The sequence below is a fragment of the Somniosus microcephalus genome, chromosome 8 (assembly GCF_052327205.1).
Source record: "Somniosus microcephalus isolate GS21.2 chromosome 8, FLI_Smic_1.0, whole genome shotgun sequence".
Classification (NCBI taxonomy): Eukaryota; Metazoa; Chordata; class Chondrichthyes; order Squaliformes; family Somniosidae; genus Somniosus; species Somniosus microcephalus.
In genome coordinates, this window is record NC_140994.1 from 46,917,660 (window position 1) to 46,944,857 (window position 27,198).

The following is a 27,198-nucleotide window of genomic DNA, read 5'->3' on the forward strand; positions in this document are numbered from 1 at the left end:
ATGTGATACGATCGCTCAGTGTCAGCTGGCTGAATGACGACTGCTGGCTTCCAGTAGTCATGCTCCTGGATTCTGACGGATTCTCCATTGTGCAGCGGCGGCAGTAGTCTAGCTGACCTGTCATAGTATCCCTTTTGGTGTTGCTATCTCTGTACACGTTTTGCATGCACTTGCTTGCAGCTGATGACCTCTGGCTGCAGCTGCTGGTTGGTGCTTGGAAGGATTGAGCGAAGTCTGCGGCTCATCAACAGCTGTGCTGGTGACTTGAAGTTGTCAACCGGAGTGTTGCGGTACTCAAGGAGACTGATGTAGGGGTCTCTTTTATCTGCTTTGGCTTTGTCCATGAGTGTTTTTGCAATCTGGACAGTTTTTTCAGCAAGGCCATTACTTTGAGGGTAATGTGGGCTTGATGTGACGTGTGAAATCCCATACCTTGGCAAATGACTCGAACTCTTTTGATTTGTATTGGGGACCATTGTCTGAGACTAAAGTCTCTACCATGCCATGCCTGGCAAAGACTGCCTTTAGCTTGTGGATCACAGCTGCAGATGTGGTGCTGTGAAGCTTGTCCAGTTCAAAAAATCTGCTGTAGTAATCAACAGTCACTATGTAGTCCTCGTTGTTCCATGTGAACAGATCCGTTGCTGCGACCTGCCAGGGCCTGTCTGGGATACGGTGAGGTATCATGGGCTCTTTGACATTTGATGGGCGGCATTCTAGACAAATGGAACATTTTCCGACAATGTCCTCAATGTGTTTGCACATTCCGGGCCTAAACATAATGTCACGTGCTCTTTGTTTGCATTTTTCCATGCCCATATGTCCAGCATGAATTTTTGTCAACACCTCTTCTCTGAGTCTGGTAGGAATGATGATTTTCTCCCCTTTGAAGACGATTCCGTTGATTTGTGACAGTTAGTCTCTGTGGTTCCCGAATTCAGATATGCTCTGAGAGCATTTCCTCCTTTCCTCAGGCCATCCTTCATGTATGACTTTGCTCAGCAGTGTGAGTTGTGCATCTTTCTCTGTTCCTGCTCGGATCTCCTTCAGTTTTGAGTCACTCACAGGTAAGCTGCTGTACGCCATATGCACCTGCACATCCATGCCTTCACTGAGGCTGCTGTCCTGGTAGCTAAGAGGCTTTCTGGAGAGCGTGTCTGCAACAGGAATGTCTTTGCCTGGACGGTGAATGATTGTGAAGTCGTACTACTGTAGCTGAAGGATCATTCTCTGTAGCCTTGGCGGGGCTGCGGCTAGTGGTTTCCTCATGATTGACTCGAGGGGCTTGTGGTCGGATTCCACAATGACTTGTCGGCCATAGACGTACTGGTGGAAACGCTTACATCCAAACAGAATTGCATATAGCTCTTTCTCGATTTGAGCATAGTTGATTTCGCTGTCTGTGAGAGATCTGGAAGCGTAGCCGATGGGCTTTCCTTCTTGCAGTAATACTGCACCTAGTCCGTACTTTGATGCGTCCACTTGTAGTCTGAAATCTTTGTTGGGGTCGAAGTAGACAAGCATTGGTCCTGGTTCTCTGGTGATTAGGTCTTTCATTTTCTGAAATGCTGTGTCATGTTGTTTGTCCCACAGGAGCTCATTGGATTGTTTGAGCAACTGACTCATGGGTGCGTTGATTTCGGAGAGGCTTGGGGCAAACTTGACTAAGTAGTTAACCATGCCTAGTACTGTGTCTAGCTCTGCGCGGTTCTTCGGCGGCTCCATCTTCTTGATGGCAGAGATTTTCTCTGGATCCGGCTTAATGCCATCAGTTGAGAGGTGATGCCCGAAATAACTGATCTCGGTGGATCCGATTATGCTTTTCTCGGGGTTGAGCCAAAGACCTTTCTCCCGTGATCTTTGTAGCATCACACGGAGGTTCCTGTCATGTTCCTCTCTATTCCTGCCATAGATGAGGATGTCATCTACGATTGCGACTACTCCGTCGAGGCCTTCATAGGTCTTGTCGAACTTCCGCTGGAATTCATCCTGAGCTGAGGTAAGACCAAATGGTAAACGTAGAAATCGGTAGCGTCCAAATGGTGTGTTGAACGTTGTTAGCTTAGATGACTCTTCCGTGAGCTTGATAGTCCAGTATCCTGATCGTGTGTCCATTACAATGAAGTAACGTGCTCCCACTAGCTTGGGTGTGATGTCATCTAGCGTTGGTAGAGGGTAGTGAGGGCCTTGTTCAAATCTCTGGGGTCGAAACAGACTCTGAGCTTGCCTGTATGTGGTTTCTCAACCACTACTAACGCATTGACCCACTCTGTCGGTTCTGTTTCCTGGATGATGATTTCTGTATTCTCCATGCTCTGCAGCTCCTCCTTCAGGCGACTATGTAAAGCAAGGGGTATCCTTCTCGGTGGGCAAACCACCGGGGTTGCTGCTGGGTAAAGGTGAATAGTGCATTCACCTGGGAATAGTCCGATTCCTTTGAAAACATCAGCAAACTCCTCCATGACTGTCTGCTTCTCAACTGGTGCTGTCAATGATAGCACTAGCTTGACGAGGTCCATGTCTAAACATGCCTTTAGACCTAGCACTGGAGGTGCTCGAGTGTCAACAATGTAAAAGTCCAACATCATTTCGCTTTCTTTGTACTTGCATTTCATCACGCATGTGCCTTTTACAATGAGCTGCTCACCCCCATAGCTGGTCAGTCTGCATGAGGTGGGCTGTAGCTCACACTCATCCTTCAAGCTGTGATACTCACTCAGAGGAATTACATTAACCTGAGCTCCAGTGTCTAGTTTAAACTTAAGCTCTTTGCCCTGTTTTCCTATCTCAATATCTGCAAAGGCTTGCTCAGTCTCTGAAATCTGTTTTTTCTGTGACACAGAATCAATAAACAGTTCCTCTGCATTTGGCTCTCTGTCTGGCATTTGGCTGTCACTCACTGTGTGTACCGCTTTTCCAAAAACAGTCCTGAAAACTTTAGCAAAGTGGTTCCGTTTACCACATTTAGCACATTGCCTTCCTTTGGCAGGGCATTGCTCCTTTTCCCCATGCATCTTGTTTCCACAATATCCACAGTTTTTGAAGCATTTTATGTCTGTGTCGCTCATTTTTAGAACTCTCTTTTCTTTCTGTTCTGAAACACGCTCTCTGGGCGGTGTTCTTTGGTGTGTCTATTAACTGAATGCACTGTCTGTTCACTTGAGCTGCTCGTGGCACCGGTTATGGTTTTCAACTGTGCTTGGGCTATCTCATGCGATCTAGCTATGTCCATAGCTTTGTCCAGCATTAGCCCGGACCCAACATTCAAAAGTTTCTCTCTCACTTTAGCTGAATGTATTCCAAACATGATGCGGTCTCTGACCATCTCATCTTTATCTGCATATTCACAGTCTTTTACCAGCAGTTTTAACTCAGTCACAAACTTTTCAAATGACTCACTAGCTCCTTGTACTTTCTCCTGAAACTTGTACCTAGCGAATATCGTATTTGTCTTGGGCATCACATATGATTTAAAATGGTCAAAATAACTTTTCAGTACCTTTGCTTCATCCGTGGTGAGAGACCATGTGTTAAAAATGTCTCTCCCTTTTTCTCCGATCCACAGGAGTAGGTAGCTGCATCTTTCTTCCTCCCCTTTGCTTTTCAACAGACCTGAGAACATCAACTCCACGTGTTGCTTGAACTTGCGCCATTCTACAGGTAAGTTCAAAGATCCCCAATCGATTCAAGGCAAGGGAGCTCCAGCGATGTCCATTTTCAATCCCTGTTCTGACACCATGTCTTGTTTTGCACACTTTGTACAAAAATAATAACTTGCAGGACAACGGAGTATTACAGTTTAACTCTTTTATTAAGCATTAGGTCTGATGGTCTTGCTCATATCAGCACCGTGGGGAAAAGCCTGGCATTAGGACACCTAGCCTGGGTCTTCAAAACAATAGTAGTCCTTACAGATGCCTGCAGGCCAATGACAACTCAGCATGTGATCACATGTGAATATAATAGGTATTCCTTACAGATGCCTGCAGGCCAATGATAATTCAATATGCAAATGTTACAAGGGGAAGATGTGTTTGGTGGTGGCATCGCGCTGGAGATGGTGGAAATGGCAGAGGATGATCCGTTGTATGTGGAGGCAGGTGGGGTGGAAGGTGAGGACAAGGGGAACCTTTATCGTAGTTTTGGGAGGGAGGGGAAGGGCTGATGGCAGAAATGCAGAAAATGGGATGGACTCGGTCGAGGGCCCTGTCAACCACGGTGGAGGGAAATCCTCGGTTGAGGAAAAAGGAAGACATTTCGGAAGCACTGCTGCAGATGGTAGTATCGTCAGAACAGATGCAATGGAGAAACTGGGAGAATGAAATAGAATACTTAAAGGAAGCAAAGTGGGAGGACATGTAATCAAGATAGCTGTGGGAGTCAGTGGCCTTATAGTAGATATTAGTTGATAGCCTTACCCCAGAAATGGAGATAGAGAAGTCAAGGAAGGGAAGGGAAGAGTCAGAGATGGACCATGTGAAGAGGTTGAAATTGGAAGCAAAGTTGATGAAATTTTCCAGTTCAGGTGTGAGAGCAGGATCAATGTACTGGCAAAGGATGTGAGTAGGACCTCAACAAAGAATGTTCCATATATCCCATGAAAAGGCAGGCATAGCTAGGACCCATACGGGTTCCCATAGCAACACCTTTTATTTGGAGGAAATAAATGGAGTCAAAGGAGAAGTAGTTCAATGTAAGGAGAAGTAGTTCAATGTAAGAACAAGTTCAGCCAAGTGGAGGAGGATGGTGGTGGATGGGAATTGGTTGGGCCTCCATTCAAGGGAGAAGCGAAGGTCCCTTAGGCCATTCTGGCGGGGGATGGAGTGTAGAGGGACTGGATGTCCATGGTGAAAAAGAAGTTAGGGCCAGGAAACTGGAAATTATAAGTGGCAAAGGGCATCGGAAGAGTCATGGATGTAGGTCGGAAGAGACTGTACAGGGGAGAAAAAATAGAGTTGAGATAGGAAGAAATAAGTTCCATGGGGCAAGAACAGGCTGAAACAGTGTGTCTACCAGGGCAGTCCTGTTTGTGGATCTTGGGAAGGAGGTAGAAGCGGGCTGTGTGGAGTTGGGGGACTTAGAGGTTGGAGGCCATGGAGTGAAGATCTCCAGAGGAGATGAGGTCAGTGATGGTCTGAGAAATGATAGCTTGATGTTTGATGGTGGGGTCGTGGTCCAGGGGGAGGTACGAGAAGGTGTCCGAGAGTTGGCGTTCAGCCTCTGCAACAGCACTGCCCTTGTCAGCAAATTTAATGAGAATGTTAGGATTGGACCTGAGAGAATGGAGTGCTGCACGTTTAGACGGAGGTAAGTTAGAGTGAGTGAGGGGAGTAGAGAAATTGAGATGGCTGATGTCACGTCGGCAGTTTCCAATGAAAAGATCTAGAGAAGATAAGAGGCCAGAGGGATGGGTCCAGGTGGAATAAGAATTCTGAAGCCAGGAGAAAAGGTCCGCTGTGCGGAGGGAAGACTCCTGGCCAAAGAAGTGGGCACGGAGGCGAAGGTAATAGAAGAAGAGTTCAGCATCATGCCAAGCTCGAAATTCATTGAGGCAGGAGCGTAAGGGAATGCAGCCGAGGCCTTTGCTGAGGACTGATTGTTCGGGGTCAGAGTGGGGAAGGTCAAAGGGGATAGTGAAAACACGGCAAGGGGTGAGATTGGAAGGAGGGATGGGATCAGAGGAAAGTGAAGGGGAAGAAGTTGGTATCTAAGAGTTGTTGAAACTTGCGTTCCTTGACGACTGAAAGGAAGAAAAAAAAATGTGGTAAAGCGGCAGAAGAGGCGAAGGTTGAAATGGAACTGTGGACCATGACAACACTGAAAGAGATTGTGACGGTGCTGCTGAAGAGAGATGGCCAGAGCATGCACGTGGAGGCACATGGTGTTGAGCGTAGATCTCAGGAGGCGGCGTGAGCAGTGGTTCGAGGAACGCTGAATATCGTAGAGCTATTTGTAATCATGGGTGGATCCGAAACAACATAAGTTATTTGTTCTCTGGCAATAGTGCCAGAATATTTTGCTTGAATTACTTGCAACGATGTTAAAAAGAAGCATGGATGTGCTTCCATAACCACAATCTTTATTTTAACAATACTGTACAATTATGCTACTGATACAAAATCTCTCGTCTGATTCATCGTTTCATTTTTGACCCTAGCTCCCAATTGCTCAACTAGCTGCTGTCTCCTTAAAATATCATGATAGAGCAATACCACCGGGGATTTTTGGCTTCTTTAATCTAAACCATGACCACTAATGAGAATGCTCACACTGCTGGTTAAACGTCTTAATTCTGTGTAAGGATCACGGGGAATGGAGTACAAGCAATGTTTTTTTTGAAGGTTGCTGTAGCGCTTTTCCAAAAGTGCAAGAAATATTTGTGCTCCCTGCAAATATGTTCTTTGTGAATAATTCAAACAAATACAGAACTAACATGTGCCCAGAAAGTTCCAGGAATAGTTTTTGAAAGCATTGTGGCCATCAAATACAATTTAATTTATTTCAGGGCAATGTCATTAACCTGTTCTGTTTAAAATTCTAGGTAAGAATGGAAAAGTAGTGGATTAAAGTAACAATAACAGTTTGCCTTTAATAGTAAAACTGTTCACCATTTACATAAACGACGTGGACTCAGGAACCGGGAGTACAATTTCAAAATTTGCAGACAACCCCAAATTGGGGGCTGTAGTCAATACAAAAGGAGGACTGAGACAAAATACAGGAAGACATTAATAAACTTGCAGAATGGGTGTGTAATTAGCATGAACTTCAATATAGATAAGTGGGAGGTGGTACATTTTGTTAGGTAGAATAAAGAGGTCTTGGAAAATAAGTGTCTAAATGGGGTGGAGGAGCAGAGGAATCTGGAGGTACAGTTACACTGGTCACTAAAAGTAGCGATGCAGGTTAATAAAGCCATTAAAAAAACAAATGAAGCACCTAATTTCTAGAGGAATAGAATTGAAAAGCAGAGAAGTTATGTTAAACTTGTATAGAACCTTGGTTAGACCACACTTGGAGTACTGTGAACAGTTCTGGTCTCCATATTATAAAAAGAATAGGGAGGCACTGAAGGAGGTGCAAAAAAGATTTACTGGAATGATACCAGAACTGAGAGGTTATACCTATCAAGAAAGATTGAACAGGCTCTAGAAAAAAATAAGACTGAGGGGTGACCTAATCTTTAAGATTATGAAAGGGTTTGATAAGGTAGACATAGAAAAGATGTTCCCACTTGCAGGGGACTAGGGGCCATAAATATAAGATAGTCACTAATAAATCCAATAGGGAATTCAGGAGAAACTTCTTTACCCAGAGAGTGGTTAGAATGTGGACCTCGCTACCCCAAGGAATAGTTGAGGTGACTAGCCTTTAAGGAAAGCTAGATAAACACATGAAGGAGAAAGGAATAGAAGGGTATGTTGATGGGGTTAGATGAAGAAGGGTGGGAGGAGGCTCGTGTGAAGCATGAACACTGGCATGGACCTGTTGGGCCGAATGGCCTGTTTCTATGCTGTAAATATTATGTAATAACTGAACCCATGCCCAAAAACAGATGTTTCAGCATCTTCTGTTATCCTACAGCAAAGGCTGAGTGATAGTTATTTTCCTGATAGATGGGTAGATTGCAATTCATATCTACACCAATTTTTTAACATTTAATTTTTATGGTATTTATGGGGAAAAATTCAGTATCGCCCCGTTTGGGGCGCCATTATCGGCCATGCGCAAAGTTTAGCGCCTGGCACTAATTATCGCCTCCGACAGCAAACTTGGCTTTTATTGCCCCTGGAGGTGATTGGAGCGCTAAATCAGGCGCTTCACATCTGTCTTAAGGCGCAAAGGCCAAGGAGCGAGGCGCTACCTCACAGCGCTGGCGAAGCTCATATGATGTCAGTCAGCAATGGAACACAGACACACTGGCTCCGGCCAATTCTTAAAGGGGAGTTCTGACGAGGGACATCGACCTGAAAAATTAACTCTGTTTCTCTCTTCACAGATGCTGCTTGACGTGCTGAGTTCCTCCAGCATTTTCTGTTTCTTTCTTATAGGGGAGGGTTGATCTTGCTCTCCATCCACATCCTGCTCATTGCAGCCTTGAATCTCGGCCCGGAAAGACCTGTACATCAAATCTGCTGGAAAGAACAATAGCGAGACCCAGGGAAAGAGCTCAGAGTGCAGCCCCCACAGTCTCTTCTAAATAGAGACAAGGAAGGGCAAATCAAAATGAACCTGCAAAGTGCTGCTCAGTACCCAAAACTCTTTCACACAGTGTTGAATCTTTCCAGAAGTCTCTCTCCCTCTCAGAATACGTGGTGCAAAAATGTCACCAACAAAAAAAGTCAGGAAGCGGTCGCCTTTAAATAGTGCTCCCCCAGTCCCTTCCTGACTGCAAAACGCTCCCCTCAACCTGTCGTTGCTAGCGGCAGGTGGTAAGGCAGGGGGTGCCACTCAATATCCGGTCCGGGGTGCTACCGGGGCATTGCGCACTCGACTGACGTCATGATCTGCCGGCGCAGGAGATTGTGGCGGTAGTGTTTAGCGCTGCCGCAAAATGTCTAGTTAATTTCGCGAGCGGTGTAAACATCGCCGCGCCCGGGCGCTAGTTGCTTTGCGCCCCATTAACGCCCTCTTAAGGCGCTAACGGGAGGCGCTAACGGGAGGCGCAAACAACTGAATTTTTCCCCCTTGGAGTGATGTCTTAATTCGTGAGTATATCCATCTATTGTTTATCTGGAATAAAGTCGGAGCATTTTGGGGAAGCTAATTCGCTGAATTTTCTAATTCTGTCTATACCCACCTTCCATTATTTTGGCACCTTTATTACGAGCAGCATATTTCTGGCGCATTTGGATCATTCATCGTTTATATTATTTAAACTTAAAAGGATGGCTTGAATTGGAATTGCTTTTGGAGCTGTGATGAAAATTAATTTTGCATTAATGATAATTATTCACTTGTTAACTTCCATTTAGCTGTTAATGTGACTTTGAGCAATTGAATATCAGTTGAATAATATGTTTAAAGGAAAGTGATCTTGGAGCAATAAATCACACCACTGCCACGTTACTAAGGGCTGTGCAGCATCATTATTTTACAGTCCAAGTGGCAGCAGCGATGAAATTGGTGTTAATTCAGCTAAGTTGCAGTCGCTGTTGATTTTAATTGGGGGCGGAGCTATGTTCATTAACCCTTCACTATTTCAGCGAGGGAAATGGATGAACGACGCTAAAGTCCCAGGAAATGTTAGAGTGGTCACTTGCATCATAATTAACTTGCACTTTTGTGCTGTAAGACTGGCTCCATGATCTAGCTGCACCATTACAATGGTGCAGGCCTGCAGGAAATTCTGGGCAGTTAACCTTCCCTTTAATGGTGTTCTTACAGGATTTCCTATGCCAATCTTATGACTTATCTGTCACAGTTCCCTGTAACACCATTATGTGGTGCTGTATTATCTTTTCCCATCAGTCACTCAAAAGGTAAAAAAACATTTATCCAACTTTTCTCAAAAACTGAAATTTCTATGTCCAAAACAAGTTTAAAACAAAATGAAAAATTCAAAGATGTTTATATTTTGCAATAACATGATTAAATGTAATTTTTTTGTGTTTTAATGCCTTCAGTAAATGTATATGAAGGACTCAGACCCTCCTAAAAGCCTGGACATACTTTTGTCCAGAGCTGTAGCTGTGTTAGCTGAATTCGGACTGTGTAGTCTGCCCCTCGAGTGTGTCCAATTTCCCAGCATGCATCAGTATCATGTAGTTAGCTGAACTGCTGAATATTTTTCTTCCGCTTCTAGCAGTTTCTGCTAATTTTTCCGTATAATTTGAAGAAGATCGAGAGGACATAGTGCAAACATTGGGCCTGAAATTGCGATCGGAGACTTCCTGCTGGCGGATGCCTCCGACGTGTAAAATATCTACGAATGTACCTGGTGGCCCAGGAGATGCAGAGGCTTGCGGTCCTGGGCCTCTCCGGGTACGCGTGGGCAGAGGCCCACGTATCCCAGGTGGCATGCAGTTCGCAAGCGTCCCTGGGATCATGTGGGCCAGCCCAACCAATAGCAGAAGGGAATCCCCATTCATACTTATGGGAGTTGCATACGTACGGAACTCCCATAAGTATGAATGGGGATCACTTAAAAAATACACAAACACATTGAAATAATTTTTTTTTAATTACATATTTAAAATTAATTAAAATGCCATTTAATTAAATATTTTAAATGAAAATTAAATTTTTTGAAAAAAAAATGTATATGTTTTAACGGGACTAAAAATAAACTTACCTTATTGGACAGGGTTTTTAACGTATAAATGAGTGATAACATTTTATTTTTCTATTTTTTAAAACTCTTATGCTGGTAAAAGCTGGCCTTAAGCCAGGTGTAAGAATTTCACAAGAATTCAGCGGGCGGAAGTTGGGCAAATAGCGCAACTCTGCACCCGCAGAGGCCCATCTCCCAGAGATGTGGACGATTCTTGACAGATTGCAAGTTCCGGGTTTACGCGAATGCGTTTCGCATGCCTAAACCCGGAACTTGCGCGGTCCCTACGGGCGCGTGCGCACCTCGTATGCACCAGTGGGGGTCGCAAAATACGGCCCTTAATTTTCAGGTGAGCATTTTTTTAAAATAGAGATTGTGTGTGTGAATGAGAGAGGAAGAATAAAATTGACCAGCAAAGTGCCAAGTGCCCTGGCTGCCTGCCCGATCCCTCCAACAGGAAGCCAAGTCATTTCCATGTCTAGACCTAACTAACATGCTCTCCATGAGCTGCATGCCCCAAACGGGCATCCCGTTGCAGCTCACCAGCTTTGAGTGCAATATCTGGCAGCTTGGATGCTGCTCTGACTGGCAGAAAGGTATGTGCAGCACACGCCTGGGTTGCCCAGCAGAAGCCCTGAGTTTAAATGGCGATGGAGCAGGAATGGGCCAGTAAGTCGACCATCTTGATTTTAATTCTGCTACCATCTAGTGTTCCCAACCCTTCAGGATGGTGCTGGGGTCTCCAGGAATTAAAGATTAATCTCCCGGACACTGCTGCGAGCAACCTTGGAGAAACATCATAGTGGCATTAAAAATAATGGTGTGTCCTTTTCATTTTCCTTGAATATATATTGTTTCTTAGCTGTAAAAATATTGGAGATGGGGGGGGAAAAGGCTGTTTGACTAACAGTCAAGAATCATCCAATCCAGTAACAAAGGCCTCAATATTTACTGAGGCAGGAATTCCAAGCGGGGTTCAGGAGTTCTGGTCGGGAATACCGGAAGTTCGGGTCTCCCTGAATGCTGTGGAGTTTAACTCCACAGCGGCATGTTTTTTTTAAACAGGTTCCCTGCCCGAAAACCAGCTTGGTCAACAGGCTTGGCCCCCTGCCGGATGGGGAATGCTCCAGCAGAGGCTGCAGCCCAGGAGAAGGTAGGTTTCCTGCTGCTCGGGGTTGAGATCGTGAGAGCAGTGGGGTTGGGTACAGTGTGGTTTAGAGGGTTGGGGGATGATTGACGGGGGGTTCGGAGAGAGATCGGGCAGAGATGGGGGTAATCAGGGGTGTTGGTGATCATGGGGGTGGGGCCGATTGGGGGGTCCAATCTGGCGGGGGGGGGGGGGAATTCGGTGATCGCAGGGGGGGGTCGGATCCGGAGGTGGGGTGGTCCAAGCACATGGAGTGGGAAACAGGTTTGCTTGGCGGGCCGTGGGAAGGCACTCCTGCTCCTCATGGCCCACAAGCAGTGCTGGACAAGCACTTACCTCTTCCATGCAGCAGTCCTTGCCTCCCTTTAGCTGCTGGGTTTCCCAAGGCCCAGGAAACCCAGCCCGCCAACGTTAGAGCTGGAAGAGAGATAGAATCTGAGGCACGCAACCTCATTAAAATATTTAAATGAGCGACCCACCTCCTGGGAGTGGGTTGGTTGCCTGTCCCCCTGTCCTGCCTCTGTCAAAACTGGAAGTGGGCGGGTTCGAGGTGAGTTGGATTTGGGTTAGAGATTTTTTACATTTTACCAAACCCACCCATTTGTGGGGGTTAAAATTACCCCCAAAGAGTCTGTTAATTTTCCAATTGATGTGGGAAGGGGGTGCGCCATGAGAAGGGACATGTTGGGTGACCAGTGGCAGAAGCATGAGGGCGGAGTGGTTGGAGGTGGTAGGTCATGTGATAAAACCTCCAGGAATATGTCCAACCAGAGCTGGCAACCCTACTACCAGCCCATTTCCACCGGGCAGAGGGAGTTAAAATCATCCCTTTAGTGTTGTTCCTCATCCTAATTTGAGTTTATTTTTCAAAAAAAATGCAAGTTGAGAAAAAGCAGGAGAGGAAAAAAGCAGGAGAGGAATCTCAGACAAACATATCAAGCATTCATTTGCTAGTAATTCACAGCATAACTTCAAGGCCTATATGTTTGATAGAATTAGATGTTATAACTATGTAACAAACTAAGCTGGTTGAAGAGATTGACAGAACTAGGACAGGACAAAACAAGATGTAAGAATTTTGTAATGACTGTGGAAAATCTAGCCAACAAAATGGGTGAGCACAGCAACCTGCTGATTAGGTGACAGAGCTATGTACGAATTGTCCAACAGAACTGTCAGAATAGATAAGAGAACAAGGTGATACAATGACTTAATAAAATTATTTTCCCCTCTTTGTACATAACATGCCTCATTTGGTTCGATGCCAATCACTTGTCTAGCTCTGTATGGAAGTTCTGTTACAGAGTGAGCTTGTTTTCCACAGTTCTGGCAGCTGTTTCCATTAAAAGTATATTATCTATTGTAATAGTTAGTCAACTTCTGCAGATCATTTCTAAAATATTAGTCTGTCAATTAGTTTTTATATTTATTTTATATTTCTGGGATTTATTCAGGGTTTTTCATAATTCCCTAATTTAGGTTTTTTTTAAATCTGCATAATTTTTGACTTTGTAACTCTTCACTTTTCTTTGAATTTCCAAGAATTTTTTTTTTAACAAATTCCAGACTAGATTCATTTTTAGTTAAATAAAATAAATGCACGTGAAAAAGGACAGTATCAACTTCTCTTCGAAGACCCAATTGAAAAATACTTAGTTTGATGTTCAATGGTCTCTTCTGGTCCTGTAACTTCCTTCGGAGGCAGATTTTTTGTTGTCTGCCCTCTGTTGGCAGGAACAATGCACAGTAGGCTTTGCAACATTCAAGTTGCACACAGCCATTCCTGTGCTAACTTCTGGTTTCCACCCTCATTAGGTCTTCACAGTGAGCTCTTGGCAGGGAATCTACCAGAACAGGTGAACTCACTGATACAGGGGATGGAGGGAGGGTGGGGGGCAGGGAATATCTAGGATTGCAGCAGGGATTTAAAGAGCAGTGCCTTTTCTACAGGCAACCATTTTGGAGGGTCTAGAACTATAATGGGGCACCATCAAAGCAGAGACCCCAGATTTACAAATGCAGCAATAGATAAACTGCTTTAAGAAAGTAATACAAAGTAGGGCGGTTCTGTTTGGCACTCCAAGGCACCCTCCGCCACCGCCCCCAGCCCCCCACCCTCCCACACACAGGGCAGCAATCAACAGTGTCCAGTTGGAGGTGATGCAACATGTTAATTAGGTATGCACTATCCAGAGACACGGACATAAAAGCCAGAAAAAGTTTTCAGACCTGATGAAATTATACAAATAATGTGACCCACTTGTATCTTGTACCAAGTAGATGGGCAAAGTATGCATGTCTGCATGGATAGACTGGAGAAGCTGGGGTTGTTCTCCTTAGAGCAGAGAAGGTTGAGAGGAGGTTTGATAGAGGTGTTCAAAATCATGAGGGGTCTGGATAGAGTAGATAGAGAGAAACTGTTCCTATTGGCGGAATAATCGAGAATCAGAGGACACAGATTTAAGCTGATTGGCAGAAGAACCAAAGGCGACTTGAGGAAAAAAAAAATTATGCAGCGAGTGGTTAGGATCTGGAATTCACTGCCTGAAAGGGTGGTGGAGGCAGATTCAATTGTGGCTTTCAAAAGGGAATTGGATAAGTACCTGAAGGAAAAAAAATTGCAGGGCTACGGGGAAAGGGCGGGGGAGTGGGACTAGCTGAAGTGCTCTTGCAGAGAGCCGGCATGGGCTCGATGGGCTGAATGGCCTCCTTCTGTGCTGTAACCATTCTATGATTCTATGTCACAAAGTGTTTCCTTGCACCCTGTTACACATTGACTGCTATTCCATACAAAACACTATATATAGAACAGTGTGTCTCTAATTCCTTCCATTGATCATATTGTGGCAGTTCAGTGAAAAGTTTCAAGTAAAAAACAGAAATAAGTGGCTCTGACAGCATGAATTTTTAACAAAATCCAAAGTAACTGAAGTGATGTCTCCCTGCATGGACAAGATCAAAAAGCATGACAGATTGGTCTACAAGTTTTCTTCTTCCAATTTCTGCCAAGGAAAAATAAACATTAAACATCAGTAAGGAAAGGGATTACATTAGATTACTTGTTTAAAATCATGTTCCCTGGTCTCTGTGTTCATTAGCCTTTGATTTCTTTTGTCACTAAAGACAACAGGGTAAGCATACACAAAAATCTGAACACCCCGTGGAAGGATTAAGGTCCGCTCACTGGCCAAGCTAACAGGTGTCAGAAACCTTCCAGCCTGGGAGTCCCTGCCTGCGGCCTCACCCCTGTGCCTGTGTCCATGGCTTTGTATGGGGTGGGTGGAGACTCTGCCCTTTGCAATGCCATATGGAAACTCTGATGGAAGGCCAGGACCTGACATATCCAGTTCCTGGCCTGATTTGAGGCTCTTCTGCTGGACTCTCTCTGGAGGGACGGTGGGACTGCACTGGAAGGGCTGTGTAAAAACAAGAAACTCCGATTCTGAGTTCTATTACTTTTTTGAAAAAGGCTGGGTGGGAGAGAGGCACGTGCTTCAGGGTGATAATCATTAAACAGCCCTTGTGATTTCCTCATCAGATTGCCTGGATTGCCCATGGTATATAGGAAGTCATTGAATTTGATGCTAAGAGAATATTTTGCCTACCGTGAGTAATCTTCTTATCCCTGAGGGTGCAATTATTTCATATTTTTTGCTGAATTCTTTTAGAAGAAAAGTTTAATTAGGGTAGACTGTTGGTATGTTTGTTCTGAATGGCTGATGAAGAATTCAATATGACATTACATAATCCCCTTTCCTTTGGTGTATATTTTCTGCTTGTCCAGCTTTACAGAATTCTGTCATATTTCTTGTAAACAATAAATCCTTAAATCAACTTGTAACAAAGATGTACTTTTTGGCCTGGAAAATTGTAAAAGGTTTACCAGTCACTAGGCTTTTTATGGTAGTACTAATATATAGTGGTAGAACGTCAAAATGCAAGATTTGTTGGTTGAGGAATAAACGTTGGTCAGGACAGCTCTTATGATCTTCAAATAGTGCCATGGGATCTTTTATATTCACCTGAGAGGGCTGACAGGCCATGTTCCCTTTAAGCTGCGCAGCCATGCAGCTGTCTGGACCTCCCGCGCAGCCGGTTCGTCAGCTTTTCAATGGTTAAAAACCGCGCATGCGCAGTATTTTGAATGGGCCTCGCAGCCCCTTAAAGGGGACGCACACCCAAAAAAAAAATGAACAGGAACATTGGTGACAGGGCCTTGGTTTAACGTTGCAGCCAAAAGACAGCGGCTCCAACAGTGCAGCACTCCCTCATTACTGCACTGAAGTCTCAGCCTAGATTATGTGCTCATGTCTCTGGTGTGGGGCTTGAACCCACATCTTCTGACAGAGGCGAGAGTGCTGCCACTGAGCCAAGCCTGACATTTATATGTTGATTTGGATATTAAATGGTTACTAAGTAACTGACTACCACTTGCAGGCTAATATGATCAAAAGCAGACCATGAGAAAAGGCGTTTAACTTTCTTAGATAATGTAAAACATGCATATGGGAAAGGTAGCGAATTTGAAGGAAACAGATTGACAAGAACGTTAGATGCCTATGCTTGGAGAGCTTTGGACAATGCTGTTATTCTGTAATAGAGGCCAAAGTTACCATATAAGAAGAATTTCTTTGACTGGTGATGACGTGAACAAAATTCCAGCAACTGCCCCAGCCAAGTGGTTAAGTGAATTTGTAAGCTTTAAATCCGACTTAAATGTTTTAATTTAAAGTGCACTTCTGTACACCAAGGGACTTTTCTTTTAAAAGCACGCATGTGTTTTCATCTTAACGGATTATATACCGGTTGTAGGCTTAGCTTTGAAAAATAATTAATCCCATTGTTGTCAATTAATGATGCACTGTAGATCTGCTATATATTGAAGTGCAACAACTGAAAATTTTACTTTCAGAGAAAAAGAATAAGAACTCTGAGTGAGGAGGCCTCTCGACAAGTAATTACCTACTAGTCACATCGAGCATTTTTACTCTTTTGGTACTAAATAAGGAAATAATCTGTTTTGTATATTTTCTTCAGAGCTAATTTCTATTTCTTTTCCCATTTTATAGAAGTATCTCTACTTTTTTTCTGAAGCCCTTTCCTCTTCATTCCAATGGAAGTTACCAAAATAATTTCCATCCATTTTCTGATAGCAATGGTTTTTGCTGCTCATGGTTGTATTTCTCAGCACTGGTCGCATGGTTGGCTGCCTGGAGGAAAAAGGAATGCAGTAAGTATGGATGCTTACCTAGAGGTAAGAGGCAGTCTTTATTTCATTGTTATTTGTTATATTACTCACAAACATAAAGGCCGCAATTTCGATGACCAAGGCGGGTCTGGGGCATCCAGGGTCGGTGTCGCAGTCCCAGCCCGCTCCCTACTGCAGCCCGCACTCCCCAAGCGATTTTTCATTGATCGGTTCCCGGCCAATTAATAGCAAGCGGTTATAATGACATCATTTGATGATGCGTCATCAGCCAGTTTCCTTAAAGAGGCCATGTCCAAATTGATCCTGACAGTTCTGCTGTCAGTGTTCTACAGTACTGAGGTGCTGCAAACACTAACAAGCACTGCAGAGATGCACGGCTGCACCCAGGCTCTCCAATGACTCCCTCCATATCCTTATGGAGGGAATTGCAGCATGCAGGGAGGTTCTCTTCCCTTCCCATGGGCAGAAGAGACCTCCCCAGGAGATCAACACAGCCTGGTTGCACTTTGCACAGGAGGACACAAGCAGGGATGTCGTCAGGAGGACCAGGCTGCAGTGGCGCAAACCTTTCAATGATCTGAGCAGATCACAAAACATTACTGCCAAGCCACTCATCACATCCACATCACTCTGCCTTCCCTACCCTACTCCTGCACACCTTTACTCACACCAACTTACCTTGCACCTCCACCCATCCCTCTCTATCTACATTATCACTTTCCCATCTCACTAGCCACCCCTCACACTCACCCTCAACCTACTGCAAGCATACCAACTACTGTAATAACACACAAGGGTAGGCACTTGGGTGCTTTAGCCAATGTTCATGTGACATTTCTGGTAATGTGCAGTCAAACATTGAAACCTTTATTTTCAGCACTTTGTGTTCTTGGACAGATTTGTGTGCACCTTTGGAAGTGGCTCAATGAGCTGTAGTGAATGGTGAGACATAAGGGTAACCCCACCCCACCCCCGCAATGGTGATGAGTGTGAAAGGAATGGCTTGGGCATTGTAGGGATGCTTTATGGTGTTGGTGTGGGGTGGTGCCAACCTGGCGTATCATGTGGCAGCCAGGGTGTACAGTGTTAAGTGAAGTAAATCTAGCCATGGTGAGGCCATCTCTGGCATCCTGGGCAGTAATGTGGTCGGGTGCTGATGCCGTGTCCTGTGCAGCATCACCTGATTGCGGAGGTTGGAGTTGTTGTTGGTGATGTTGGTGTGCCTGGTGATGTTGGTGCTGGGGCTGATCGTGGAGGGATTCAGAAGACCAAGGTGAGATTTTTTCAAGGGCTGGAATAGACGGCAGCTGAAGTTGAAATGACAGAAGCGATCTGTCAATGGTGAGAGAGCTTGCTCCAAGGAGGTGACAGTGGATAGAGAGTTTATTCCAAACACTACCAGACTGCATAAAGCTCAAAAGTGTCTTCCAAGTCCTGAAGGCTCAAGCTTCTGACATTGGAAGGTGTACAGCTGTGGAATGGTAGCTTTCATACCACTTTTGCAGCTGTCACCTATTCACAGCAATGGGGAGACATAGAGAACCTGACGTGATCTCCGAACGACATGAAGCCCATTAAAAAGTGGTAAAATAGAAATAGGCTGGCAAAAGAGTAGTTAACAAGCATTTAACTATTTCAAATGCCTCTTGGTGTCGGGCCTGTTCTGAAATCGCAGACCCGACACTTTGGAAACTTACATGGAGGTGGGTTCGGAGCGGGTTCCCAACCCGCTGTCAATCATTTTGATTTTGACAGCGGACCTGCCTCCGAACCCGCACTCGGATCGCCGGCAAAATCGCTGCCATAGTTCATTTGACCTTTCCTCTGCTGACGGCACTAAGATGTTGGACTACAGTTCACAAGTGATAACTTGCTGGTACCACACTCACGTTCTCATTGTGTGTAACCATAGAAAGTGAATGTTTACTGGTCAGAGGACCATGGGAGGCGGCCTCAGCCAAGCTTGCGCTACTCCTTGTCTGACATCCTCATACGCACCATTTCTCGCACCGCTCACTCAAATCACAGTCAGTTGCAGGAACCCTAACTAATTTTCCCCACTCTATCCCAGGGCTGCTAATGCTAACTGTAAGGGAACTAGAATTCTGTGGAGGTTCAACTCGTCTCTCACCATAACTCTAGCAGGAATCTGGTGGGACCCCCCAGGGAAATGGCAGCAATGGCTGTGTTCAGTGGTTTCCACCATTTCTCTGGGATTCTGTTGGTTCTCTGCTAGAGTTATGGCAGGAGACAGGTTGAACTCCCATGGAATTTAGCCGAGGTCAGCTAACTCAGTATTGGCCAGGGACTGAGCCCGAGACTTCTCAGGTTTGTACTCCTTAATATAATTTCTGATATTGTTCCCTATTGAGGTGAGCTACTTTAACTGTTCTAATCCATTTCCAATAAGAAGGTCACACACTTAAGTGCCATGGCTACCAATCACTCCAGCTTGATGGCTCAGCTCAACAAGTTTTAAGTCTGTCGGCTGGATGAAGGTAGTAAGAAGCATGGGAGTGACTTCAATCAACCCAGTATAAACTGGAAATCCTCATGTTTGTGGGGAATCTGAATCAGAATTAGTTAATATAGTACATGATTTTTTTTTGCCCAATGCAGTAAGAAGCTGACTAGGGGTTAACTTACATTTGGCTTGGTACTAACAAGCAATCAGAACAGCATTTAGAATGTAGAAGTAGTGGAAGTTTTGGGAACTATTGACCGTAACACAATTATATTCGAAATAATCTGGAAATCTATACCATTAATGACTAAGGCAAAAATACATAAATACATTGCTGGAAAGTTTTTTTTTAATCCAGGCTTCCTGATGACCAGCCTTAGTGAATCCAGCAAGTCTTACTCCAATTATATAGGGCCTTGGTGAGACCACACCTGGAGTACTGTGTATAATTTTGGTCTCCTTACCCAAGCAAGGATATACTTGCCATAGAAGGAGTGCAACGAAGGTTCACGAGATTGATTCCTGGGATGGCGGGACTGTCGTATGAGAAGAGATTGAGTAAACTAGGCCTGTATTCTCTTGAATTCAGAAGAATGAGAGGGGATCTCATTGAAGCATACAAAATTATTACAGGGCTTGATAGGGTGGATGCTGGGAGAATGTTTCCCTTGGCTGGGGAGTCTAGAACCAGGGGCCACAGCCTCACGATAAAGGGTAGTCCATTCAGGACTGAGATGAGAAGAAATTTCTTCACAGAGGGTGGTGAATCTTTAGAATTCTCTACCCCAGAGGGCTGTAGAGGCTCAGTCATTGAGTATATTCAAAACAGAAGAAGTCGATAGATTTCTGACTAGTAAGAGCATCAAGGGATATGGCGATAAGGCCAGTGAATGGAATTGAGGCAGAAGATCAGCCATGATCTCATTGAATGGCGGAACAGGCTCAAAGGGCCAAATGGCCTACTCCTGCTCCTATTTCTTATGTTCCAGCTTCAGGGGTGGTGGGGGGTGATGCGGGGAAGTGGGGGCCGGGGGAGGAGGGAGCCAATTGCGCGAGATATGTGCACTGGGGGCCGACAGTGATAGCAAAGCAGCTCATAATACCCAGGGTGCACTATGACGACCTGTGTCACAGAGCAGAAAAATTACAAACAGCAAAAAAAATCAAAGTTTAAAGTGGTAATTTTTTTCACCATTTTATAATGTAAAGCATTCAATACAAATTATGAGCCAGCAGTATTGTTTGGGGTGAGGTTTCTTATGTCACTGAGGAGGATTGATGTCTGCACTGGGGTGAGTGGAATATTTATGAAGTGCTTTGATGCTGACCTCAGACCTCGGGAGCAGACCATAGTAAATAACTATTCAGGTGATAGTCACAGGAGATTCAAAAGAGGCATAAATCTCCCTGGGCAGTGCTCCATCAAGAGCCTCAGCAAGAATTAAAATCCATTTTGGAAAGTAAAGGGGAAGGAAAATCTTGCCTTTAAACAAATACTAAAAATCCAAGAGTGGTAGAGCAAAAAATAAATATTTTATAATACAAATAACTGGATAAGAAGTTGGCTAAAAATAGCAAACAGAGGTTAATTATAAGACGTATAATGTCAGACTAGAGAAGGTGTCAAGTGGTATCCTGCTTGCACAATAACGAGGAGAAAAGAATAAACAAGGCTACTTGGGGGAAAAATTGAGTCGCGCAAGCGTCCCGAAGAAATTAGCACCCACATGGCCGAAATTCATTGGTTGCACCCCAAGAGGGAAGCGGGGCGCTACTGGAAGCACCCCGCCTCCCTCTTGGGGTGCTGTGAGGGAATATCGCGTTACTGCAGGCCTTCCTCCCCTTCTTAAAGGGGAGGGGCCTTGCGCAGCACGACCCGGGGCCCAGCTGGGCCACCAGGGATCGGAGTGCTGGCAAAAGAGCCCGGCACTCAAAAGAAGTGCAGGGCTCATGGAACGCAGCCAACACTCCGCGGGGGGGGGTGGGGGCTGAAGAGGAGGCCGGGGACGACAATGGGGGCAGGTGCTGGCAGGCGGCCAGCAACAAAAATGGTCGCCTGGCACCTCACCTTTAATTAGCGCCACCCCGGCCGCAGGTAGTCCCCCCCTGACCCCGTCAGACATAGCGTCCGGCGGTAAGTCAGGCGGCGCTACCGAAGATTTTTTTTTTTTTTTTTTTAATAAATTTATTTGCTGTCTAGGTGTATATTTGGGGGTATTCCCATTCATGCTTATGGGGTTTCCATACATACGGAAACCCCATAAGCATGAATGGGGATCCCCCTCTTTCATTAGTTGGGCCGGCCCATGTGATCCCAGGGGCGCTTGTGAACCGCCTCCGCCCCTGGGATACGTGGACCTCTCCCCACGGTATCCAGAGGCGCCCAGGACCGTGAATCTCCGTACCTCCCGGACCACCAGGTAGTTGCGGATTTTATTTGCGGATCAGGAGGTATTTCCCCGCGGGAAGCCTCCGACCGCGAATTCAGGGCTTTACTAGTGTAGATTAGAAACAATACTGTGCAAGCAGGATACCACTCAATGCCTTCTCTATTCTGACCTTATACCTCTCATAATTAATCTCTGTATCTCTCCGAGAGGCTCGCATTGAAACACATGGAACATGTGAAATTGCTGTTCTTATCCACTAGATACCCACTAAACTCACCAGAAAAAGTTACGGCTTGTCCATTCTAGTGTAAGTGGATTTTTAACGGCGTGATAAGTCCAAATTACTGCCAAATAACCTCTCTGGCACTGAAATTAACTTTTGCAAGTGTGCAGTCTCATTCCTTCAGATTTTAATCAATTAAAAAATGTTTTAAAAACTTTTTCTTTCTGTCCCTTTTAACTTCCTCTTAATCGTATCTTTCTTTCCCTCTCTATTTCGCTTTCTGTACCTGATTTGGCAATGAATTAAATATTCTAACTTACACTTCCTGGTTTCAACTCTGCGCAGCACATTCAGAATTCTTCAATCTGATTGGTTAAGGAGAGACACAGTTCCTTGCCCTGTTCACACAGGTCCCAGATCCCCTGCAGAGGGCGCCGCACTGTTTTGCATTTCAAATTACAGCAAGTTCCTTTAAAAGCCCATAGAAAATCTGTGAGCAAATGTAAATAATGAACGCTGGCGTTGTTCGTTCGCCACTGACCGCAAAGTTCACGCTATTCTATGCTGATACTGAAAGATGAGCCTTACAAATATAGTATTTAGGATATTATTTATCTGCCACTTTACAAAACGTGAGATGAACTTTGTTCTTCCTCCCCCAAAACTGTTAATTAAAAATTTACATTAAACTTTTTTTGCTCTACTTGCCAGAAAGGGTTTATAATATTTGCTTCAGATGTTAGTACTTTTTAAAAATTCTTTATTCTTCCTTCCTCCAACCCCAAGCCTTCTTTCTAAGTTGTTTACAAGATTGCAAAAGATTGCTCATAGGGCATTTGCAGTTCTTGCTGAAGCTGTTACGGTGTTGTTATTGTTGTTGGTGTAGTACTGCACCAGAGAAAACTTTCCCGCCATTTGGTGACACACCCAGTGCAAACACCAGAACTCCCTCACTGACCCAAAGATCTTATCCCCTTTAGCTCAGAACTTTTATTTGAGATGTTAAACTATATAAAATGCTGAATAAAAGGACATTTTATTCTTGAGTGTCTATCTCCCTCTCTCACACTCCCAGCGAGTAGCCGTACTTGCTGGGATACGGGTCAGAGAATTGGCACCATAATGTTCTAAGCCCGATCTCCAACCCATGGTCCCTTTGAGTGCAGCTTCTCGCTGCAGTTCAGGGCTGGTGAATTTATGCGTTGATATTTTTTCCTATTGCCTAGGCCTTGCAGCTGTTAGTTATAAATTTTCTGCCTGATTGCTTGTGATGCAGGTTGTCACAGTCCCACAGGAGAGTCGTGAATACTACTGCTCTCATGGCACATCACACATGTGTGCTCAAGCGCGCACACACATGGTCTGATATTAACCCAAAAGCGGAAATCAGGTAGCATCATTAGGCGAGCGGCAACCTCACCCTCCCCCCGACCTCGGCAGTGTTAGTTTTAGGCGATTCTAACTCCTGGGCCTCATCTGCATGTCCTCAGTTAGCTGCCTGCCCAAAATAGAAACTGAACGGGACATCGGCGGGTTAGGCTTCTGCTGGATGGGCAGGGTTAAGATCACCCTTATACACACACAGAATTTGTCAGTAGTTTGTAAAGCTTGTTGAAACAGTTGAAGTTGTTCAAGCTGTGGAACTATTATTCCAAATCCCAGACAAAGGGCCAGGTCTTTTTTCAGAGAAGTTTCTAGTAGGCATTAAATTATGAATTTTATGGGAACGTTTTTAACAGAATTGTGCATTTCTTATGTGTTTATCATGCTATAAATATTAGTTTTATCTGTATGTACTGACTTGAGTGAGGAAGGAAAATGCCATCTTAAAGCAGGTTCAAAACATTACTTGAGCAATTAATTTAGCTGGTGTTGTGCAGATTGCTGTTCCTTGATTGATTAGTAGCTTTTCCTACCTGGGTAGTAACCATTGGATATTTGAGCCAATCAGCATGGCTAATTAAACAGATTATTTAAACCAATTAAAATGACACAGCATACACGGTTAAAGTGTGATGGATGTTGCACCCTAGGTGTGATGCCCTATGATGCATGATATATACAAGACTTTTAATTAAATAGAAAGAAGAAAAAAGAACTTGCATTTGTAGAGCATCTTTTCATGTCACAGAAACATCTCAAGGCACTTCACGTACAATTAATTACTTTAAAATGCCGTTACTGTTATATAGATAAATGTGGCAGCCATTTTGTGCACAATGGTCCCACAAAGAACAATGAGATGAATAACCAGTTAATCTGTTATAAATACAGGTATACATGTTTTGAAAAACAACATGTAGCGAATACTCCCTTTTTAAATTTTGGGATGACTTTGAAGTCAGGAACCTGTTCACCTAACCTAGAATAGTTATTCCCTTCCTAATAAATGTATCACAATAACAGTATGGCCTAGAAATTCAGTTGGGCGCTGCAAGCTTTGCGCCCAGTTGGCGCCTAAAGAGGGTTTCTGCGCCAGTATAAGAGGTTGCGCTGATATTCAGCGCTGCGGTAATGGCGGCGGTAGCGCTGCGCTGACACCAATGACGTCATCGGTGTGCGCAGTGCCCCGGTACCACCCCGCTTCCGGCCCAAACCCCATATTTAGTTGCGGCCGCCTCTTCTGCAGCGGCCGCAAACAACGTTCGTGAAACGGGGCCGTACTGCTGCGCTACTGGGGCGCTTTAAGGTGGAGGTGCGGCCGGCCGCTTTTTCGGCGGCCGCCTGCCCGCACCTCCCTCCCCGGCCTCCTCCACCACCCCCCCGCGGCATTGGTGGCTGATTCCCGTGAGTCCGGCACTTCTCCGTGGTGCTGGGCTCATTTGCTGCCAGAATCCAGCGGCGATCTCACGGCTGCCGGCAGCTCCTCCTTAAGAGAAGGAGGAGGCCTGCAGTACCCCAGCCTGCCGCACCGCATCGGGTGGCGCAGTGGCAGCTGGAGCGCTGAAATTCACTTTCAGCGCCCCAAGCGGAGGCGGGCACACCCTGGAACAGCGCCCGGTTCCGAATTGGGGCGCTAAAAGTGAATTTCTGGCGGTCGCAACGGGCTCCGCGCGCAGCGCTAACTTTTGGGCGTTAGCCTGCTGGCGGGGCCTAACTGAATTTCTAGGCCTATGTACCTTTTTCCCCTCAATAACTTTCTCCATCTCTCCTGAAAGCATGGAAACCTTGCTGGGGTACAGTTCCAAAGACTCTGATCACCCTCTGGTACCTCACCTGAGAAGATGCAGTTTTTAAACTGGAGGACTTTAAATAATTCAACCCCTGGAAATGATATTTTTGCAATTTTGTAAAATTTACTTTTCCATTTCAGATGATAAATGACGAAGATGTAATAAGTGAATTTGAGATACCCAAATATCAATATTTATACCAGAAGGTGAATAGTCCTCAAATTGTTTTCGTAAGTATCATTGATTATAAAATGCAGGTTTAGTTTTGTTCCCACGATGATGCTGAAAGAAACAGAGAAACTTATGTGTTGGCGTTGTAGGATTTTATCTTATTAACAATATCAACTATTAAAGTAACATGCAACTAAACAAGCGTCACTGTTCTTTTGTTGTGCAGTTTATATTTTCATCTTCATAAAAATATCAATTGAATTGCTTTCGTTAATAATTGTTTCATTTTTGCTTGTGTTGACAGCCAGACATCAGTGACAGAAAATTTCAGAAAAAGAGGAAGCTCCCATCAAACTTGCAGCAAAATGTTGACTGACTGTCCAGCACAGACAATTACATACTTATTTTCAAAAATACTTCCTGGTATAGAAGATTTGCTCCATATTTTAAATGTTAAGATTTAAGTAAGATGTATTGATATCTGGAAGCAACTACATATGATAATTTGAAGTAGTTAAGTTTGTATTACTATCATTAAAAAAACTCAAATATAGATCAAAATTAGACTGTTTCCATTGCCTGAAAGATGGTATGTTTCTTTTTCATTTTTGATAAGTGGTTTTGCAATTGTTTCTCCAAACAAACATTCTTGTAAGAATCATGTAGGCTGTGGTCAATGTATTTAAGAATGGGACTTTTCACCCTATGAATTGACCATCTAACATTCTACCACCAGAACGAATGTTTCTGACAATTACCTTTTTATAACATACATCACCCAAAGAATGCCCTGGTAATCAAGTGAAAATGAGGGCTTGATAAACTTCCAGTAATGGTACGAAAATTGCTTATGTTGTACAGCGAATGTCATTATTCTATTAAGGAAATAGAAGCCACTGCACTCAAAACCAAATTAAAATCCTCTTCCAAAAGCAGCAGCATATTTATATAATAAAATTGTGTCAGATGTGCACTTAGAATATGTCATCTAGACTGTAACTATTAACCTGTCAACTCGGTCATCTATATTGGGCTGTTAGGCAATCTTCTTCTTCCTCATTTGTTAAGAACATAAGAACAAGGAGCAGGAGCAGGCCAATCGGCCCCTCGAGCCTGCTCCGCCATTCAATAAGATCATGGCTGATCTGACCCTAACTGCCAATCCACTATCACAGAACCATCTCCTGAATCTAACAGAATTAGACACCATCGAAATAGGAGCAGGATCAGGCTACACGGCCCCTGGGCCCGCTCCGCTACCCACAGGGCCATGACCGATCCGAACCTAGACTCATGTCCAAATTCCTGCCCGCTCCCCGTAACCCTTAATTCCCTTTACTTCTAGGAAACTGTCTATTTCTGTTTTAAATTTATGTAATGATGTAGCTTCTACAGCTTTTTGGGGCAGCATATTCCATGGACCTACCACCCTCTGAGTGAAGTAGTTCCTCCTCATCTCAGTTTTGAAAGAGCAGCCCCTTATTCTAAGACTATGCCCCCTAGTTCTAGTTTCACCCATCATCAGGAACATTCTCCCCGCATCCACCCGATCCAACCCCTTCACAATCTTATATGTTTCAATAAGATCACCTCTCATTCTTCTGAACTCCAATGAGTAGAGTCCCAATCTACTCAACCTCTCCTCATATGTCCATCCCCTCATCCCCAGGATTAACCGAGTGAACCTTCTTTGTACTGACTCGAGAGCAAGTATGTCTTTTCTCAAGTATGGACACCAAAACTGTATGCAGTATTCCAGGTGTGGTCTCACCAATACCTTGTACAACTGAAGCAATACCTCCCTATTTTTATATTCTATCCCCCTAGCAATGAAAGCCAACATTCCATTGGCCTTCTTAATCACTTGCTGCACCTGCATACTAACCTTTTGAGTTTCGTGCACCAGGACCCCCAGATCCCTTTGTACTTCAGTACTTTCCAGTTTCTTGCCATTAAGATAATAACTTGCTCTACGATTTTTCCTGCCAAAGTGCATAACCTCACACTTTCCAGTATTGTATTCCATCTGCCAAATCTCTGCCCACTTACTTAGCCTGTCTATGTCCCCTTGCAGGTTCTTTATGTCCTCCTCACTCACTACTTTCCCCCCCATCTTAGTATCATCTGCAAACTTTGATATGTTACACT

The 27,198-nt window shown here is 44.5% G+C and overlaps 1 protein-coding gene across 1 annotated transcript; it reads left to right on the forward strand.

Moving 5' to 3' along the window:
- Positions 1 to 16,533: 16,533 nt before the first annotated feature.
- Positions 16,534 to 25,605, forward strand: LOC147113505 (progonadoliberin-3-like). The gene is made up of 3 exons (XM_085994021.1): positions 16,534 to 16,674; positions 25,020 to 25,109; positions 25,355 to 25,605. Exons 1-3 carry the CDS (start codon positions 16,534 to 16,536, stop codon positions 25,424 to 25,426), a joined length of 303 nt encoding a protein of 100 aa, XP_085850147.1. The 3' UTR covers positions 25,427 to 25,605.
- The last annotated feature ends 1,593 nt before the right edge of the window (positions 25,606 to 27,198 follow it).

Bases quoted from the DNA above. Each gene is read 5' to 3' on its own strand.
- LOC147113505 (XM_085994021.1), top strand. From the start codon at position 16,534: ATGGAAGTTACCAAAATAATTTCCATCCATTTTCTGATAGCAATGGTT. The intron at 16,675-25,019 runs GTAAGAGGCAGT...TTTCCATTTCAG, and splicing joins GTATGGATGCTTACCTAGAG to ATGATAAATGACGAAGATGT. The intron at 25,110-25,354 runs GTAAGTATCATT...TTGTGTTGACAG, and splicing joins ATAGTCCTCAAATTGTTTTC to CCAGACATCAGTGACAGAAA.